The sequence below is a fragment of the Cupressus sempervirens genome, chromosome 1 (genome assembly GCF_028749045.1).
Source record: "Cupressus sempervirens isolate cs-2001-9-10 chromosome 1, ASM2874904v1, whole genome shotgun sequence".
NCBI lineage: Eukaryota > Viridiplantae > Streptophyta > Pinopsida > Cupressales > Cupressaceae > Cupressus > Cupressus sempervirens.
In genome coordinates this window covers 110,175,438-110,196,015 of record NC_143118.1, presented here as the reverse complement: position 1 = coordinate 110,196,015, position 20,578 = coordinate 110,175,438, and the positions used below count along the sequence as shown (strand labels likewise).

Below are 20,578 nucleotides of genomic sequence, written 5' to 3'. Positions count from 1 at the left end.
ATTCTTCTATCATCTTCATACAAATGTTCCATTATTTTATCCTTCTTCCTCACTACTACCTTAGGCAATCTCCTAAATCTAGAACTATCTACATCAACATGTGAAATAGTTTATTCAATACATTTGATGCAATGCTTCATTGTAGCTTAAGTAGTTTTGTTTAGGGGAATCGCCCCTAGTTTATCTCTAAGATATTCATAAGTATCCTTAGGTAAAGCTTTAGTGAATATGTCATTTATTTGTTCTTTAGTATTCACATATTCAAATTTTACTTCTTTTTCTTGAACTAGCTCTCTCAAGCAATGATACTTAATATCAATATGGTTTGTCTTTGTGTTCATAACAAGGTTCTTTATTATGTTAATAACACTTGTATTATTACAATAGATAACCATTGGATCAATAATCTCTTCCTTCATACCTTTCAATAATTTCTTTATCCATATAATAGTTAAAAAATTCACTATTGCTGCCACATACTCGGCTTTAGCTGTTGATTGGGAAATGCAATTTTGTTTCTTGCTTGTCCATGAAATTAGTCTCTTTCTTAGAAAGAATACACCACCACTTGTTCTCTTCCTGTCATCAAAATTTCCTGCCCAATCAGAGTCAATGAATACCTTCATTTCAAACTTGTCATTCTTCTTTAATACAATACATAGTCTTCTATTCCTTTCAGATATCTTAGTATTCTCTTCACCGCCATCATATGATTGTCCTTAAGACTTGCTTAAAATATAAAAACTATCCCAACAACTAATGCAATATCTAGTCTTCTATGAAAAATATATTGCAGTTTACCAATCATTAATTTGTATTGTGTTTGGCTCACATTAGTAAAATCATCATTCTTAGATAACTTGTGTCTAGTAACCATAGGTGTACACACTAGTTTAGAATCTTCCATCCCAAAAAATTTCAGTATCTCCTTGATATATTTGGAGTGAGTAATGAAGATGCCTTGCTTCATTTTATGCACTTGTAAACCAACAAAGAATTTGATCTCACCAAACATTGACATTTCAAATTCCTTCTCCATTTCTTCAGCAAAAAAATTGTATAATGCTTACTTTCCTCCAAATATGATATCATCAACTAAAATTTTAGATGACAATACCTCATTGTTCTTACCACTCTTCAAATATAGATTGTTGTTATCATTTGTTCTTGTAAATCCAATCTTCATCAAATAGTTATGTAGTATTTCATAACATGCTCTTGGGGCTTGTTTTAATCCATATAAAGCTTTGTGTAGCTTACACACCATATTGTTTTCATTGGGATCTAAAAATCCTTTAGGTTTTTCTATGTATACTTCTTCAAGTATCCCATTCAAAAATGCTAATTTGACATCTATTTGATATACCTTAAATCCTTTATAAGTAGAATATGCAAGCATTGTTCTAACTTCTTCTAATCTAGCTACAAGGGAAAATATTTCCCCATAGTCAACACCTTCCTCTTGTCCATATCCTTTGCATACCAATATTTCCTTGTTCCTTGTGACTTCACCTTTCTCATTCAACTCTTTCTTTAATACCTACTTGGTTCCAATAACATTTTTGTCTTTAGGTCTAGGTACTAAAGACCATATTTTTTTATTCTCAATTTATTCAATTTCTTCATTCGTAGCTTGTATCCAACCTTCATTCTCCAAAGCATCTTTCACGGATTTGGGCTCAAACTCATAAAGTAAGCATGTGTCACTTCCTAAGTCTTTTTCTTGTCATAACACTAAACTCTTTATCTCCAAAGATTTTTTAAGGTGCATGATGTCTTCTCACATTTCTAACACAAGCTCTCTTCTTCTTTTTTCTTAAGTAGGTTCATCTTGAAAAATGATTTCAGGCTCATTAGCTCTCACTTATTTAGGTTTAGGTTCAGGTTTTGGATGCTTGACATTGCGTTCTTGTTGTTTGGCTTCCTCTGTTTGTGACTTGACATCATTTATTTGTTGCTTGGCACCCATAGTCTATTGTCTAACAACTGGCTATTGCAACTCAACATTCCTAGTATGCTAAGGATCCACAACTTTGATTTCTTATTCAAGTGGAACGCTTAGAACACTATCATGCACATATATGAATGAACTATAGTCTTCAATTTTTGGCTTACATTCAACTTCATTTTATTCTATATATTCATCAACTTTCACATTTGAACTTTGAACAAATTTGTTAGTGTTAGAGTTCAAAGACTTGTAAGCTTTTCTCTTAGTGGAATATCCTAGGAATATACCTTCATCACTTTTACCATCAAGTTTTCCATTCCTATTGTCTTTAAGTATGCAATATTTTCTTCCAAAAACTTTGAAATATTTCACATTAGGTGCATATCCTTACCACAATTCAAAAGTTGCAGCATTTTTTCCTTTTTTGACTTGCACTTTGTTTAGAGTATAAACAACTATACTTACAACTTCTCTTGAGTATTTCCATGACACATTCTTCTCCATCATTAGTGTTCTATCACAATCCATAATTGATCTATTCCTTCATTCAACAATTCCATTCTGAGGAGGGGTCCTAGGTGCAGGCATTTTTCTTTTAATTCCTCTATCATTGCATAATATATTGAGCTCATTGGAAATGAATTCACCACCTCTATCAGATCTCAAGCACTTCAGACTCTTCCTTGTCTCTTTTTCAACTCTAGCTAAATACCACTTAAACAACTTAAAATAATTCAATTTTTCTTTAAGAAACATCATAATCATCATCCTACAATAGTCATCAAAAAATAAAATGAAATATTTGTCTGCACAATAGCTTTGAACTTTAATAGGTCCACATAGGTTAGTATGAACCAATTCCAAAATATCATTAGATGAATATGTTTTTTTCTTGAAACTAGACATTGCCATTTTTCCCAATTGACATCGTTTACACATGGCATTGTTAGGTTTCTTCAATTTTGGAAAACCTGTCACTCTTTTAATTTTAATAATGCTAACCAAATTGTCAAAATTTACATGACATAACCTTTTGTGTCATAACCAAGTATCTTCATGTTGTGCAAACAAACACGCCCCATCAAATAAATCTATTTAGAACAAATTAGCTCTTGTTTGATCACCACTTCCAATCAGTTTACCATCAAAATCAAATATTTTGGCCTTCTTGTAATAGAATTCAACTTTGTAACCTGATTTGTTTAACTATGAAACACTCAACAAATTATAGTTAAGTCCTTCAACCCAATAAATATTATCACATTTGATCTTTTCAATTAGTTGAATTGTCCCTTTACCTTTCACAAGATATGGAACATCATTACCAAAATTAACATAACCACCCTAGGTAAGTGCACAAAGATGGGTCTCAATTTGCGGAAGTCTGCGGATTGAGGTCATGCTCTTCTAGAAATGGGCACCCCTATTAGGTTCGGATGCTAGATTTGAATTTCAAAAAATGGGCACCCATTTTAAAAAAAATTGGGTGCCCATTTTTTATTTTCAAAAAACATGTGCAAATTTTTGAAAAAAAAATGATTTTTTTAAAAACAGGTGCCTATTTTAAAAAGATCAATTTTATTTTTTATTCTTGGGGATTTAAAATGCATTTTAAACATTGAAAATACTTTTTTCAAAATGGACCCATTTTTAGAATTTAAAAAAATGGATGCTCGTTTCCTACAACATGGGGCAATATTTTTTCTTTTTCCTTGGATATCGGTTTGGGATAGGCTTGGTGACTTGACCTCTCAAAATTTTGCCAAGGCATTGAATTGACAAATTCAGGTCTTGCCATAATTTTAAGAGGGTCTTCTCGATCAATTTGTTTTATGAAACAAAAACCCATTAGATTTCTCACTGTCTTGGTTTCAGAAATATAAATTTTATAGTGCTATGATTTTATTTAATATTTTTGCATTATTTTATAATCAAAGGTGGTATCTAAATGTAAAATAACAAGGTTCACTAAAACTTTATTAACTTTTTTATTTTATGATTTTTTCTAAAATTAATTATATGTCATCAATCTACATACAATTCTTTTGACATTCAAAAATAATATTTTTGAAAAAAGTGAAATTTTGATCAAATTATGGTGCCCGTACATGAGAGGATTTAAATTTTACCTTTATAGCCAATAAAAAATTAATAATAAAATAATTATTCAATTTAAAATTAAAGAAATAAAATTTCATCAATCTTTGGTGTGTTAGGTAAGTTTTTTAAAAAGGATTTACAATAATTTGTTTATTTGTGTCAAATTATGGTGTCCATACACAAGTGTGGTATGGTCATGGAACAAACATTTTGAAAAAGTGGTTTTTAAAGAGCCATACCAAAAAACAATTCTATTATATGGGTACACAAATAAATTACATATTCAAAAAGTAGATTCTAAGCACTACAATCTTTATTTTTGAAGTCTTTTTATATTCAATCTCTAAATGCCTTAAATTTTGACATCAATTGATAAGAAATTTCAAAAAAAGTAAAAACACTTCCACTTTTTGCCCAAAAGTGAGACCAAATTCTTGCAATTACCCCCCTTGTATGGTCTAATGTCCTCAAATTTACTTCTATCACTAGTCATGCAATTAGAGCAACCGCTATTAATTATCCATCTATCACTTTTGTTCACAGAAGAGATTAAAGTAGTTTTCTCATCTTTATCAAAATCTTCTTTCCTAGCAACATAAACTACCTCTTCATCATTACTTTCAGATTCAATATCATTTTCTTCTTTAGCAATATAAAAATATTTCTTACCTTTTTCCTTGTAGTTCTTATTCTTCTTGAAGTCTTGACCATCTATTCTTCCTTTGTACTTTCTCTCCTTTCTTTCATCCTTATCTTCTCTATCAGGAGAACTTGCAATAATATGATCAACCTTGTTGCATGAAAAACATATTATGGGAAGTTTACCTTTGTATTTTCCTTTGCCCCTTCCAAATCTCCTAGATATTAGTGCTTCAAGTTCATCAAGTTCATCATCAAAAATATCACTATCACTTTTCACATGTTTTCTATTTCCTTTCTTGTTAAGTATGTAAGGAAACTCAGGTGTGGAAACAACTTCCTACACTAATGTCATAAGGAAAGTATGATGCAAATCCTATTAAAAATATTCTACACTTACAGATTCAATATCATGTAAACAACAATATTGCAGCCAAACATGCATATAGAAAATAGACAGAGAAAGGAACACATAACACAAAGATTTTTTGGTGGGGAAAAACCTTTCGGTAAAACAACCCCACCCTTTTAGAACCTGCACAATGTATTATCTTCAACACGAGGTTACAATACACTTGCAATGCAAGTTCAACATCAACAACAGAAGACTCCAGTAGCTACTCGCAGTACCAACAATACACCTTTTTCGCATCGCATCTCTTCGCAACCCTAAAAATGCTTATAACATGCGCTTCATTTTAGGGCTACTCCCAAAGGTAAACCGTATTAGGGTTTTACCATTCTCCGAGAAAATAGGAACCCCAAAATTTTTTTAGAGTGTGCAGTACTCAAATATCTTAGTTTCCACATGTCTTCACCTATCATTGAATCTTCCTAACATAGCTCTTACGTGTCATAGGAATCCGTCATAACCATTTTAGTCATGATCTCCTTACACACAATTCAAGATGTCGACACATCAAGATTATTTGCAAGAAATACATTTTACAAAACAAATAATAAGAATAGGAATTATACAAGGTTGAGACACCTTATTCCTAACAAAGTATTAGTTGTGATTTAAAAGCATATTCTTTGGTGTAGTCATGTAATTATCAAAATTAAACATCTCAAAAGAAGTAATCCTACCAATTACACTTTCCAGAGTTAAGCCATTACTTGGTGTACATCTCAATTCATGTATTGTAGAAACCCTAATAGAATAGATAGGAAGTAGAGTTATCAATACCTCACTAGTTATTGTTTCATCTTTAATCTTTCCGTTAGCTCCTCTAATAACATTGACAACTTGTTTGACTCTTGTGCAATATTGTACCATGTTCTCAGCTTCTATCATTCTCATTTCATCAAACTTACCTCTCAGACTTTTTGACTTGTCTCTTAAGACATTATCATCTCCTCCATAAATGGTCTTCACTTTATCACACATTTATTTTGAATTCTTGCACTATTTTACGCCATCAAACACACCATAGCTTAGGGTTGAAGCAATCTCCAACATTGACTGATTGTGTTCTTTCTTCTCTTTCAGTTGTTGAGCATTCAAAGGGACTATTGTTATGTTCACATATGCATTGTCCATAAAATCCAATGTAACATCACCAATACTAGCTACATGTAGCCCCATCAACTTTTTCCATGCATGAAAATTTTCTTTGTTAAACTTTGGTACCTCTATTTTGTATGTCATGATCTTTAGCTTTGAGTACCTTCATACTTCTCTCTACAAGAACCGATTCTCTAATACCAACTGTTAGAATAACTGAGGGGCGGAGGGTGGGGGTGGAGGGTGAATCAGTTATCCAAGGTCTAGATGTACCAGTTGAAAAAAAAAATACTTAATTAACTTCAGATCTTATCATTTCGTTCCCCAGTCTCTACTGTAAACTATTAGTAACATTAGCTAGCTGTCCACTATTATAAAATAATAGACTTGCAAAATGTAAACTTTAATCATAATAACATCCACACAAATTTGACACTAGGATTTAACATGGAAACCCAATTTATAAAAAACCACTAGAACATGTCACCAACTTTCACTCTTTTGAAGTGAGCCCTATTAGGAGCCAACCCTGTTAAAGGTTATAATGCACATTGTTAAATGTGACCTTGTTAAAGGGTTTAATCATCCTTTTAGGAGTGGCCTTGTTAGAGGACTTTAGAACATTCCATTAGAATGTGAATTGGTTAAAGCATTTACATAGACTGTTAGGTCAACCTTGATTAAAGGATTTCCAAAATTGTCTACAATGGTTAGAAAGTAACAAGTTTGATGTGTTATATACAACATAATTTGCATGTACAAATATATATTTAGCTCCCATGTACTAATTCACTCTCTAGTCTCCATTGTCATCTCAATCTCAGATACACTTGGAAATCGTTCAAGCAATTACCCTTCACTTCTTCTCAACTCAATTAAGCCTTCTGCTTAGATTCACCAGTCAAGAACATTAGGAATGATTCCAACTCTTTGGAACTTCTTCACATGTGCATAACCTTTCTACTCTCTATTCTTCTCTTACAATCTACACTCAGAAAGGTTGCCTCTGTACCTCTTTAAAGGTAGTTTTGATTTTTTGCCACTTAAACACCATCGTAGAACATAGGACTCATGATTCAATCCATCAGATTCAATGTATCTAATTGCCAATATGTTTATCACTTCTTTTCTATAAACTTCTCCTTGAATTCATTTTCTTTGGTCAATTACCTAATCCTCTCTTGGAATTAATTGATCCAACTCATTGATCCTTATCTTTAACACGCTTTCCGTATCCCGAGATTTCAACTTAGTCTACTGGAAATTATGAGTCCTTACAATTAGTTAAAATTTTGTTCCTTGGCCAACACTAAGTTTTGACACTCGGTCATCATTGGGGTACTCAGTCGTTATAGAACTTCTTGCTTGACATCAATACTATTACTTGATTGATACTGATGCTCAGTCAAGGCTAACTTTTCTCGGCACATACTATGGCTTGGTTGACACTAGCATCACTTGACATGTTCAACAAAATTCTTTACTCTTCTACTTTGTTACTTGGTCAATTCTATACATTGGATCTATATTTGTTCACACTTTCAAGACTTGAACATTACTATCTTCTCCTCTTGCAATATGATTCAAACAATCACTTTATCTTGTCAAAGTCCAAATAATCAAATGGCCATTTGTAGTTTCCTATTCATAACTCAACCTAACCTCTAGATGCTTTTGTTATGAACAACTTCTCAAATCCTCTTCATCAATCACATAGATATGACATTTAGATCAGATAGGAAACCGTGTCATCAACAAGTTTGACATCAATGAAAACATAACAATTTCTTGAATTGTAGTTTCCAATAGACTCTGTTTCTTCAGTGGATGCAAGGTTCTTGCAATATCCTAGTGTAAAGGTTTCACTAGGTGTTCTTGGTAATATCGCCAGTTCTTCAAAGTATCTTATAGCTTCATTAGGTTTGTTCACCCTTTCCACTAGTTCCTTCCTATTTCTTAACACATTCCTCACTTGATCATTTTGTGATCTCAGATTTGCGATCTCCACATCTTTTCTCTCTAGTTCCCAATTTTCAAGTGATAGTTGATTCACCATGTCCAGTTGGCTGTTTGTGAGCTTCTACACATCATATGTCCTTTCACCAAGTTTGGTAGCCATTTGTCTCTTGTATTTTTTTGCTTTGACTTTGTCTTCCTCATCTTTCTTTTTTTGTTCAGTCACTTCACATAACCTCACTGATTGGATTTCATGTTCTTTATTCAATCCTCTAACTTCTTTATTTATAATGTTGTTCTTCTCCAATAGGTCTATTATAGATGCATCATTTTCATTGGAGTTCCCATCATCAAATAACCCTTTAGTGTCCTCTTGTTGATACAATGTATCATTTTGTTGAATAGACAACTCTTTTCTCTTCTTTAAGAATATCTTTAAATCTTCCCTTGCTACTTCAAGCTGCTCCAGTATGATATGGATCTCAAGTTGTTGATTATCAATGTTCTTTCCCTATTTGTATGCCTCCATTTCCAAGATCTTAATTCTCAAGCTGTTAGATTTCTTTTAAGAGAACAAAAGATCTAATACCAATTGTTGGAAGTCTTATTGGGAAGTGAGATACTGAGAAGGGTGGGACAAAGATCTATAAATTTTTTAACTTCTTCAAACAAATCAAACACATTCACCATTTACCCATCTCATATCTAGATTGCTATACACATAAGTATTTTTCTATAATAGATCTAAGTATGGATCATATCTATAAACATGAAAGTAAATGTACACAAATAACACAAGATATTTGGTTACCAAAAAACCCTCCAAGATGAAGGTAAAACTAGGGTGAGGATGACACCCACAAATCTTCACTACAACTGCAATAAAGTGTGCCTATTAAGGCTACAATGTTTGATCACTTCTAGTGATCTACCTAGCAAGGGGTCTTCCCTATTAGGAGCTTACAAGACTTGTTTAGTCTACCTTGATTAAATGAATTTAACTTACAACTAAGTAAGCACTCTGTTAGGAGATTTGAATGGCCCTGTTAAGACCACTTAGTTAAGAGATTTGCCTTAACACATTGGTTAGAATGTTTTAGTTCTTGATCCTTTGGTTAGCACTTTGTTTTTAGATTATTGACCTTTTCATTTTTTGATTGGCTGATCACCTCATATAGGGATCAATGATCTTTGAAAAAATGCGTAATTGCCTTCTTAGTTGTCTTTATAATTCATAAATTAAGTGTAAAAGTCAGCCAAAAATAGTTTACATAAATGTTTGTGCCATCACAAACACATATGTCAAAACCAGTTAACTCAACACTTAAATATCTCAATGCTCAGTCCATATTCATATTCATGTTGTCCCTAAGTTTCTGAATGCTTGGTAGTACCTATGTCGCTCGACATAAACTCTCTTCTTCGATTGACGCCAATTGACATTTGACACACTCAACATACACTGCCACTCAGTCAAAACTGGAGTACTCGACAAAAAAGGACCTGCTTGGCTCAAGTTAAAATGCGAACAAGTCTGTCATACATGGCTTGGCCTATATTGGATGGCTCGATCACAGTGATGATCAATCGACACTACTTAGGAAGTGACTAAGTTTTTAACACTAATAGGCAACATGGCTAAGAGATCAACACTTTGAAACCTCAAATACAATCACTTAGGCTTCTCTATCTTCAATTTATTCCTATGACCTTCTAACTTCACTTTTTTGAAGATTTTTTCTAAAAATGGCAACCCAATCTTTTAAAAATTTGGTCAGCTAATATTGCAATAATATAACTAAGCCATTCATGGAACCATATTTCAATGAGGCTCTCTCAAAGAATCCATGTGTAAGGTTGAACATCATCCCATATGATATCCTGATCTCTTCAACTTTCCCTTCTCCTTCCTAGCTTTCTATCTACCATTTATTTATTTATATTTCTAATTTCTATATAGTGAATTTTTCTTTCTTGGTCTCATTGCCATGTGTTTCTTTGTGCTTCTAGATGTTGGTATTGGTTTGGGAAATTGGCATTGCACTTGACAATTCTATTTTGTCTATCCTTCAATCAATTTGTTCAAAGCACATTGTTAGTAGTAAGGTCAGTCAGTCTATCATTCCACACGTTACAAGTATTCAACTTGAGATAAGATTACTTGATTCAATATGTTTTGTTAGCTATCTTCACTCTAAATTTTTCTTGAGAGTTTCTAAAGATTTATCAATTTGTTTATTGTGTACAATCATAGATTTCCATCAGACTACATTTCATTAAGGCATTTTGTCAAACTGGTGAAACTCATAGAGTAAGTTTTAGTTCAATATTCATGGTTTCAAGAGAGGCTCAACAAAATGGAGAAGAATTGTCAATCAGAATTAAAACTATGGAAAAAATTGGAAATAGTTTGGGTGGTGTTGATTGGGCATGCACTTAGGTGATCTTGTAACAGATATTAGTAAAATATTGAAGAATTGCTTTTTAAATATCTAACATACACATTTTCATATTTGGGTCCAAAGAATAACACCCATATGTACTTAATTTCAATACAAAATACTACCAAAAAGTAACATATCAGCGACACAATTTAATTGAACTAGTACAAACACTTAGGGTTTCTCACCATTAAGATGACTTAGGAGATATCGCAGATGAACACTATATGCATAATGTTTATCTTCAATGGTGTTTCACATATTGTAGGAATCATGTACCTCAATTAAAACCTATAGTGAATTGGATTTTTTAATGTACTTGGTGTTGCTAGTGTGACATGTCCTCTAGTACCACATGGACAAGACATGACTGGACCTTGTGATCAAAATTTTAGACCATCTTTTGATTTATGAATGTCATCCAATTATACGGGACATGCTAATCTTCTATGTATAATTCCAATTTTAAAGTATGTCTTTAAAGAGTCACTTGTTGTTGCACAATAATTTAATCTAAAATTTTAGTAAAATAGTAAAATATGCTTTCAAACTATAAACTAAAGGGAGAGAATCAAGTATGAATATGAAACTGTAAAAGAGAATAGAGTTTAAGAAAGTGTGCACAACTTTTTCAAAGTGTTAAGTTGTTTGGGATCTATTATGTTGCATCAAGGATATCAAATCTCATTTCTTTTTCTATATATGAAGATGACAAATGTGTATGTATTTTTATCTTCTTTAGTGTGATGGCATCTTTTATGGATTTGACAATGCCCTATACACCTTCATGTGCTAACTATAATAAAAAGTGGATATCTATGCTTGATGATGTCATGGAAACCTTTAGACATGTAGCTCAAAGGGCTTGAAAATCCAAGCTTCCTTGCTGATGACAAAACCCTAAAAAGAAGTGCAAAGATCACAAGAATAAAACCTTATATATTGTACAATAATGTAAGTGTCCTAGTGGATGTACATGCAGATGAAATAGTGTTCAAACAACTACTATTATGCTTTATTATGCATATACTTGCAATGTACTCTTTTACATATTTCTCTAACTTGAAATACCATGCAAATATAATTTGATTTATTTTTCTAATTGACTTTGCGATCATTTATAATTATTTAAAAAAAAAAAGTTAACAAAAATATGAACTAGAAAATATATATATTAAAATTAATAAAAAATTAAAATTACAAATACTAAAACACACAATCATATCTCTTGAACACATTATAACATTGAAAATAGTTATAAAAAAAGCAAAAACATTTAAATAAAATATAGAATGAATACAAATTAATAAATTTACTTATAGTAATATAACATTAAATAAATCAAGAACTATTTACACGCTAAATAATTTTAAAAAGATATCATACAATGTATAAAAATTAAATTAGAAATAAATAAATAAACACTAAAGAAGGCATTTTTGTGTGATATCAACAATCCTTATGGGGAAATGGATCGGTCAACAACACCATCAAACACAAACATTCAATTCCAAAATAACACCTTTTAATTACATGTAATTTGAAATAAAAAGACACGAGAAGAAACAAGGCTTTTACTTGCTTATTTGAGCAGTTGTGCCCATTTCTACCAATCTCCCTTGTCACTTTTGAATGGTATTAATACAATTGGATTCCTTGTCAATTGCATAAAAACGACTCACTTTAAATGTTGACCACTCTCTCGTACCTTTGATGTGAGCAATGAAATGACATGTGGTCGTGCTATGCTATCTTTGTGACTTAATGACAAGATGTTTCTGATCTAATAGTTGGAAAATGTTTTCTTTTAATTGAGATTAATTATTCATTTTTAAAGCATTGTTTTCTAATTTGATAAATAAAAATAGAAGCTTAGTAATTAGGTGTCTCTCTCTTCTTGATGGCCATGATCTTTCGAATTGAGAACTTATTCTTGATGGTTAGAGCTCTTCGAATTGAGAACTTTTTAAGGTTTCTCAAGTCGCCACCAAACTCTTTTAGTCCTGTCTTACTTTTTTATCCTAGGTCCCAATATTCAGTGGCAAACAAAATGTGATTAATCTTAGAAAAAACTCTTCGGTTAAATACACTTGAGTTTGAGTTGTATAGGGATGGTTGATCTCTCAAAAAGGCCCAATGTTTCACCTATGTAAGGATTGCTTAAATACATTGGGTGCAAAATGGACCATTTATTCTCACGAGAGATGGGTTATTGTAGAATGCAACTCATAAAATTGGGGCAATAATTTGACTCAAAAACTACACCGTTGAATCACCTAGATCCAATGGGGGAGAAATGTACCATTCACTCTCATGAAAACTAGTTAATTGAGCACGTCTCAATAAATTTGACTTGAAAACTAAATTATTGAATTATCTAAATGCAAAAGTGCGAAATGCACCATTCATTCTCATTAGAAATGAATTCTTGTAATCCGGTACTCATAAACTATGAATCAATGAATTTGAATCTGGAAAAAAAACTAATTGAACCCTATTGGCAATATTATGACACTCTTATTTTCTTTTTATTCTATTCAAGGCCCTTACAAATATATGATATACTATTCCATCAAACTTTGAAATAATATACTTTATCTTCTTAATATTCATTTTCAAAATGTTACAGCTGCTACCTAACAAATGTTGTTGAGGAGTCCCTTCCTTTCCTCTTTTTAACCACCCAAAACATATGGATGGATAGCAAAATAGGCAGCCTAGTCTTCATCACTTTCATCAGTAGTAAGTACATAGGGAAACCAACCCTTCCGGCTAACACATATCTTGAAAAGATGTCAAATAACAACATATTTGATTGAAAAGCTGGCAGCGCTGACAAAGCAAATAGAGGAGTGAATTGATTTGAATTGAATGCATTGGTAAGACGAGGATCTTCCATTCAAAGTCTAAAAATAGAACAAGGAATCATGGAGTCTGATATGGATTTGCGAACTGCAGTGTCAGCAATGATGGTGAGTCAAGGACCCCACTAATGGCTCTATGTGAACAGCCCTCCCTTGTATTTATTCATTTGAAACTACTACTCAAATTAGATCTACCAGTCTTCTTTGGACATAATCCTTAGACTCTCATTGCTAGTGCTGTCTCTCAACCATATCTTGTCAGATTAAGTAAGTCTATGTGTTTTCTTTTTTAATTCTCAAGACCCACTTGAAATCAAGAATGTGAGGAGGGCAGAGCGCCATTGAAGAGCAAGAAATTGTGTTAAGGCCGAGAGCTTCTGGATTGGGACATTGTGAAAATGGCTACCTCAGAGAACCAGCAAGGTATTTATGCTTTAATTCATACAGCTCTCATTCAATGGCTACTTGTATTGATATATATATAATAGAGTTTATACTGATGAACAGAGTCTGTGTATATATATGTTTTTTCTGCAAAATTCTTCGGCCGAAGTCTAGTTTATTTACTATCATTTGTTGAGATTAATTATTAAGTTCAAATAGACTCAAATGGAAGACTTTCAAAAGAGAAGAAACTCACAAATTACTATTGTATTGTAGATCTTTTCTTGCATATAAGTTTTATGTAAGCTCGCATCACTTGTTAGTTTTGAAAGGTAAAATCATAATTGTGTTAATTTAGCATTGCTGCTGCCCTGTATGAATTCATGTGTTTATCCTTATCAAAACACCCAGCAACTTTAGCTTTTCAGATTTAACTAGAATTTCACTTGGTCCTATCATAATATCAACGCCTATCTTAGGGGTCTTTTGTATTTGGATGATTATTTTATGCAATCCTCTTACAGCCTTGTTCTTTGAAGGGTTTTGTGTATATTGAGCTTTCCATTGATTATTGTTTTTATAAATTTTGTTTTTGAAGTTGCAAATTTAAATCTTGAACAAAGGCTTTAGGATTTCATTAGTTTTTTTCCTTTTCTGGTGGAGTATTTTAAACTGAACTTTCATTCCATTCAAATCTAGATTGTCATAGTAAATAAATATATAACACACCTAAGATCTCTTCTACAATTCACTATTCCAACTTAGCTGATCTATTGAAAGCACACCGCTGTGTTTCCTTATTGTGGCGATTATAAACATTTTGTCAAGTTTTCTTTTAAAAAATTAGCAACCTCTGTAGTCTCATTGTTACAGACAGCACCCTTATTGATGGAATCTGTAAAATAAGTAGAAACAAAATGAAGTTTTTTATTTATTTGCTGAGATGATAAAAACTATAAATTCTGAGGAGAATGAGCATATAGTAGTCTAATTAAGTGAGGGGAATTGGGTTCTTATGTTGGGAGCTGAAATAAGATATAGTTACTTTTAATTTAGGAATTAGTTGTTAGTGTGTGATGTTTACAGTTATTATGATTTTAAATGTACATACACCTTCGATTGTTAGTCTTTGTAAAAGAAAAGAATAAATGGAACTCTACGACTAATTGTTAAAATGCTTCAAACCCTGCCCTGCTATTGACAGTTACACATTTACCAGCCTGGTAGATGACATTTGCTGCATGGTGTTTTTGTTATTCTAGCTCAAAAGGCCTGTGATTTGTATGATAAAGCATGAAGTTTCCAATTGATTTGATGCTTGATTTTGTTTTCTGTGAGTGTATGCTGCTTGATGGGTTTGTACATACCCTGTTGCTTGAACACAGACTGAACTGAACAAAAATGAATTTCACATGTGTTTAGACAAGTGAAAGCGTCAATTGGGCTAATGCATATGCATCAATAGTGCTCAAGTTTCTCAAATGATTTTAGAATATTTAGAACTATCTAATCTTTACAAGTAGTTATGAGGTGAGACCATTGAGTGTTTAATCTATTGAACTCTTATACAGATTATTCAATAGATGATGAAAATATTTATGAAAATCACTGATATGATATTATTTCACATGTATATAAAATCTTGTTTAAATTTTTTTATGGTCATCTTGAAATTATCTGTTTTAATAATAAAGATAAATTTATGTTGCTTACTGTGACTAAGATAAAATAAAACATGAATGGGAGTCGAGCAAGAATTGATGTTTTAGTCTAAGTTTTTATCTATATCTTGGGAGGCTTATGAGAGTGTTATGTTAGTATCTGGATATTTCTTGTTACACATATTCTATTACTCTTGTCAAATTTATATTGTAAGACTTCCTTTGGCTAGGTTGGGTATCTTTTAGGCTAGGAAAGATTTCGGGGAAAAATTTTAGGCTAGGGTGCAAATGCACTCCTACAATATTCTTGCCCACATGTGTTTCAATGATATAGGTTTTCAAAGTTCCCCGTTGGGATGGTCATCATGTATTACATAATATACATATTCAATGCATTGACCCAATGACCTATTAAAAAAATGTACACACAAACATATGTTAGTTGATTTGATGGCTCACTTACTATTCTTCACGTCAAATGTAATTAAAATAACTTATTTGGTGCATTTCTTAGTATTTCTTAGTTGATGTAATGATGTATTTAATTAGTTTGTCGAAATCTCTCATTAGTTTGTTAACCTCTATGTTTTAATAAAATGGCTGAAATTGTTATTAGTATAATGTATTATTAATTTAGTTTACAATTTGTGTATTTAATTTTGAATTGCAACTTACCATGCGACTTTGCATCTATTTCACGATTTACATCCTAGGTGCTATGTTAGAGCTTACAAATATAACAATTTCCAATTGGCTTACTCACAAACTACTTCTGCTGATATGAGATACTATTAGATAATAGAGCTTGCAAGCAACTATTTTCAAAATGGCTATCTAGCCCTTATGATGCACTAATGCTTATGCTATAGTGTATGACTTGATAACTTATGTATTAGTGCATCCAAAGAATTGAATAACCATTTCTATGTATTTTAGTCACAAATTCAGTCTTCGGATGCATTCCACCTTTATTTGAGATTTTATAAAGCAATTTATGATTGCAAGTACATGTGGTTATTCAATTAATTTTTAATTTTTAATTTTTATTGTATTGGATGTGGATTGTCTAGGGGGCAACAAGGCTATAAACGAAGATGAGGAAGACCTCATAATCAGATTGCATAGACTTGTTGGTGAAAGGTAATCTTAAACATTCTTCAATTATGTATTCAAGTTTTGACTGTATGCATATGTGGGTATTCAATTAATTATGCTTGTTGGTGAAGGATTTGAGTTGTATGCAAAGTTTTAAGTTAAGACGATCCTTAAAAGCTTAGAGAAATCATGACTTATTTATTGAGATGAAATTATTGTAGGTGGGCTCTTATAGCTGGAAGAATCCCAGGAAGAACTCCAGAGGAAATTGAGAAATATTGGAAGTCTACCAAAGAAAGTTCAAAAAATGGCAAGGCAAAAGCAGGACAAAGATCAAGCAAATGAAATAAATATGATGTAATTCATTGATATGGCATCTGAAATGAATCTGGGATTAGTTTTCTCTTCTTTAAATTCACTCGTAAGATCATTTTTTTATAATGTATTCACACCCATTTTATTCTCTCTTCTCATTCTACTTAATAGTGTTTTGAGTGTAATAGAATATTGTAGTAGACATGCATCTTAGAGCTTTCCAAAAAAATAATGAAAATTTGTTTATGTGAAAATACTTTCAAATGTCCTCCTTTTTTTGAGGTGTAGAAGTCTTTAATTATTATTGAAAAACATAAATAAAAATATCTCTAATGAGGTGACAATTTTAGAATCCTAATATTCAATAAAATAAGATGGAAAAATATTTAATATTATTGTTGTCTTATTCTTCCCTTTTCTTATGTTGGCTAACTACTATGCTTAATCAATTGCAATAGAAAAGGAGGAAATAAAGTAAATCTATTATAATTCCAAGAACAAGACAAACAACTATAGCTTCCATGAGTAAGAAAATGATTGTTTTAATGATAAAAATAATTTTCTTCCTTATCTCATCTTCCTCACAAAAGGACTTCTATAAATTAATAATAATAATGAAAGGACATGTGTTTCACTTATTATTACAAATTGTAATGGTACTTCATATTCTTTTTGTGTTTGTATTTTTGAATGATTTGATTAAACTATGTTAAATGTAATCATAAATGTAGTAATGGTATCATAATACATAGGTCAACAAGAATTTAGAATCTAGTTTAATCACTATTTTATAAATTTTATAAAAAAATCACTATAGCTTTCTATTATGTATATATCTTTATTAACTTTAAAGACTAAAACTTGATGAATATGCTTATAGATTTTTGAGTTTTTTTAACAAGATAATTTAGTATTACAAAATTTCATTATTAGGTTGATTAGATTGTGCATTTGTACCAACATTATAAGGTATTTTCACATTTTTTTCCTGTATTTTTCTTCTTCTTTCAGTGGCTTGTATTTCTTGTACTCTAGTTGCTTTCATTCGTTGTGTTCATGAGGGTTGTTTTTCTTTTCTTTTTTGTAACTTAGAGAACATTTTTATTCCTTGACAACACTTAACCAAACATCCAGTGTAGCCCACTAACAATTTTATTATCCTTAATTTGCATTGGACATTGAATCCCCTAGAGGTAGTGTAGGGCATATAGACTGTAATTGCCTAGTGCATCGTCAACAAAAATCAAGCCCTCATTTGCAATGCCAATGCTTGCCCAGGTGAAATGAAAATCTTAGTTTTAGTTATTCTGACTACAATGGCTGTGGGTGGACTAGCATCATAATTGACTTCTTATAGTATGTTCTCTCTAAACTATAGATCTAACAACCATTGCAATCTTATTGTAGTATGAATAAGGAAAGTGTTACATTTCCTCTATTTTATTTTCTATGACAAGACTTAGATAATTTAGGAATTAATTTTATCTTTTCTTGACTATTACATTTTAGTATGAGATGTTGTAGTTACCTTCTTGACAAATTATAGAAAGCTCTTTATTTGATGACCTTCTTTACTAATAACTTCATTACATTCTTTGTGCAAAATCATTTTTATTTCTATAGCTTCTTTAAATTAAGCCATGATTTTTATATCTAGAACTAAGCTTTTCTAAATGTCTTGCCTTTATTTTAAGTTAGAGATTTCATATATTATTTCTTCCTCTAGGGTTAGCAATGATAAATTAGGGCATCCATTTTCATTTTCTAAATTAGAATTTTTAAATTGCATTTCAATTAATATGAGATTTAACTCTAGATCTTAATGTGAGTAGCTCAAGTCCCTGCCTACAGTGAGAGAGTGGGAAGGAAGTGTGTAAGAGACGAAACATATATATGTCCATGATCCATAGAAACTAAAAAAAGCATAATAAATTATGTAGGTTGTGAAAAGTTGAATTGTAGTCTCATCCCAGAAAATAAATGGATTAACAATGATAGCTTAGTCCTTGACCACACACTCCAATGTCGGTGTAGAAGCATCATCATAATAGTCACAATCAAAACCATACATTCCATGCCTACTACTGATGTTGCTACTTCTTAAGCACACAAAAAATAATTCAATTTCCTTTGTCAATTTATTACTTCTTCAACACCACACAAAAAATTCCATTTCCTTTGCCATTTTGTTTGAATACTACAATAAATTTTAATCAACTTTAATTTATCTAGATTATAAAAGACTTGGCCTCTATTTGGATAGGAGTTCCTAAGATTTGGAAAAACCAAATGTAAAAAATTTTGGAATTCTTTGAATATCGAGAAATAATCAAATAATTGCATATACCAAACCAAGGATTTTTTCAATATAAATTAAAGGTTTTTTTAATATAAATTAAAAATAGGAATTCCTCTCTCATGCATAACTCCAATGAAAGTGACATGAACTTGTGATAGATATTTCTTGGCATTTGTGGGATCACAATAAATTGCATTAATAATTTCCAAAAATAAGACTTCATCAATTTTCACCATGAGATAATCTTCAATAATTTTCAACTACAATTGCCATTATGACCTATGAAAAGTAAGAAATAGTGCATCAAGATTCCTTGAAAACAAAGGTCAAAGAGGAATACTCTAAATATAAATTGAATTAAAAACCAACCCATAAATTTATTCTATTTCATTGGTTAAAAGGCCCATTCCAACTAGCTTTGAAGAGAAATTATGGTTTGATTCCTAATCAAAGTGGTTTTTTTTCTCATGTCTATAGCCATAAAAATCTACCCATTATTCATCATATTGCATTCCAGAATAGATCTAGTGTTAAAACTTGAAAGTAAAATGGAAGACAAATTAGTATACCCTTCAACTTTGTAGCCATCTTCAAGTCATTCTATTACTGCTTTCATCCTTAGTCAATTTTTTTGTTTCAAATGCCCGTCACAATGGTGAATCACAAACATGTAAGAGGGCATTAGGAATAAACTCATTTCATTATATGCAAATATTCCTAACGAAAATTCGTAGAAAGTATTCTCAACATTGAACATGTATTGGACAATAATGCATATTGAGATTGAATTAGCCAACAAAGATTGAAAATTTTGTTGTAAACAAAAGGAAATTGAACTTAATTAGAATGAAATTATAATTAAATACATAAATCCATAAAATAATAATCAAATCTTCAAAGATAACGATGAATGAAAATAATTAAAGTAATTATATTCATATGATATCAAGAAAATTTACATAATCACATCCAAAACCCTAAAACTATCAACTAAGTAGAAAATAATGGTTTCTGTGAGAAATTTTTCCCCATGATTAACGGTGCCTCTTGCAAAGATGCAAGTGAATCAAGATTTTTGTACGACTTAAACATGGATCAAACCATAATATTCAAATGGACACAAATGTAATAGAGATTTAGAAACTCCAAAAAATCCAAAACAAGACAGAGAAACAAATTATGCTTCCTTACAGGGAAGGAGGAAAAATAAAAATTCAAAATACTCTAATGAAATATTTCACATTATGTACGAAATTTGTCCTTCAAATTGAGGAACAAAGACATTTGAATAAGGTAAAAGTGAAAAAATATGGCATAAAATTGAATTAGATATTTGAAAATTTTTCATTGCAAAGAATGATAAACT

The 20,578-nt window shown here is 31.3% G+C and overlaps 1 protein-coding gene and 1 non-coding gene across 2 annotated transcripts; one reads left to right on the top strand and one right to left on the bottom strand.

Annotated features, from left to right (window-relative positions):
- Positions 1–10,979: 10,979 nt before the first annotated feature.
- On the bottom strand, positions 10,980–11,082 carry LOC149576455 (U6 spliceosomal RNA). The gene has a single exon (XR_016358234.1). It is a non-coding gene; the product is annotated as a U6 spliceosomal RNA (small nuclear RNA).
- A 2,588-nt stretch (positions 11,083–13,670) lies between these two features.
- On the top strand, positions 13,671–17,167 carry LOC149576454 (transcription factor CPC-like). Its single transcript, XM_089817353.1, has 3 exons — positions 13,671–13,881; positions 16,574–16,643; positions 16,820–17,167. The coding sequence occupies exons 1-3, from the start codon at positions 13,857–13,859 to the stop codon at positions 16,941–16,943; spliced, it is 219 nt and encodes a 72-aa protein (XP_089673479.1). The 5' UTR covers positions 13,671–13,856; the 3' UTR covers positions 16,944–17,167.
- Positions 17,168–20,578: the final 3,411 nt, after the last annotated feature.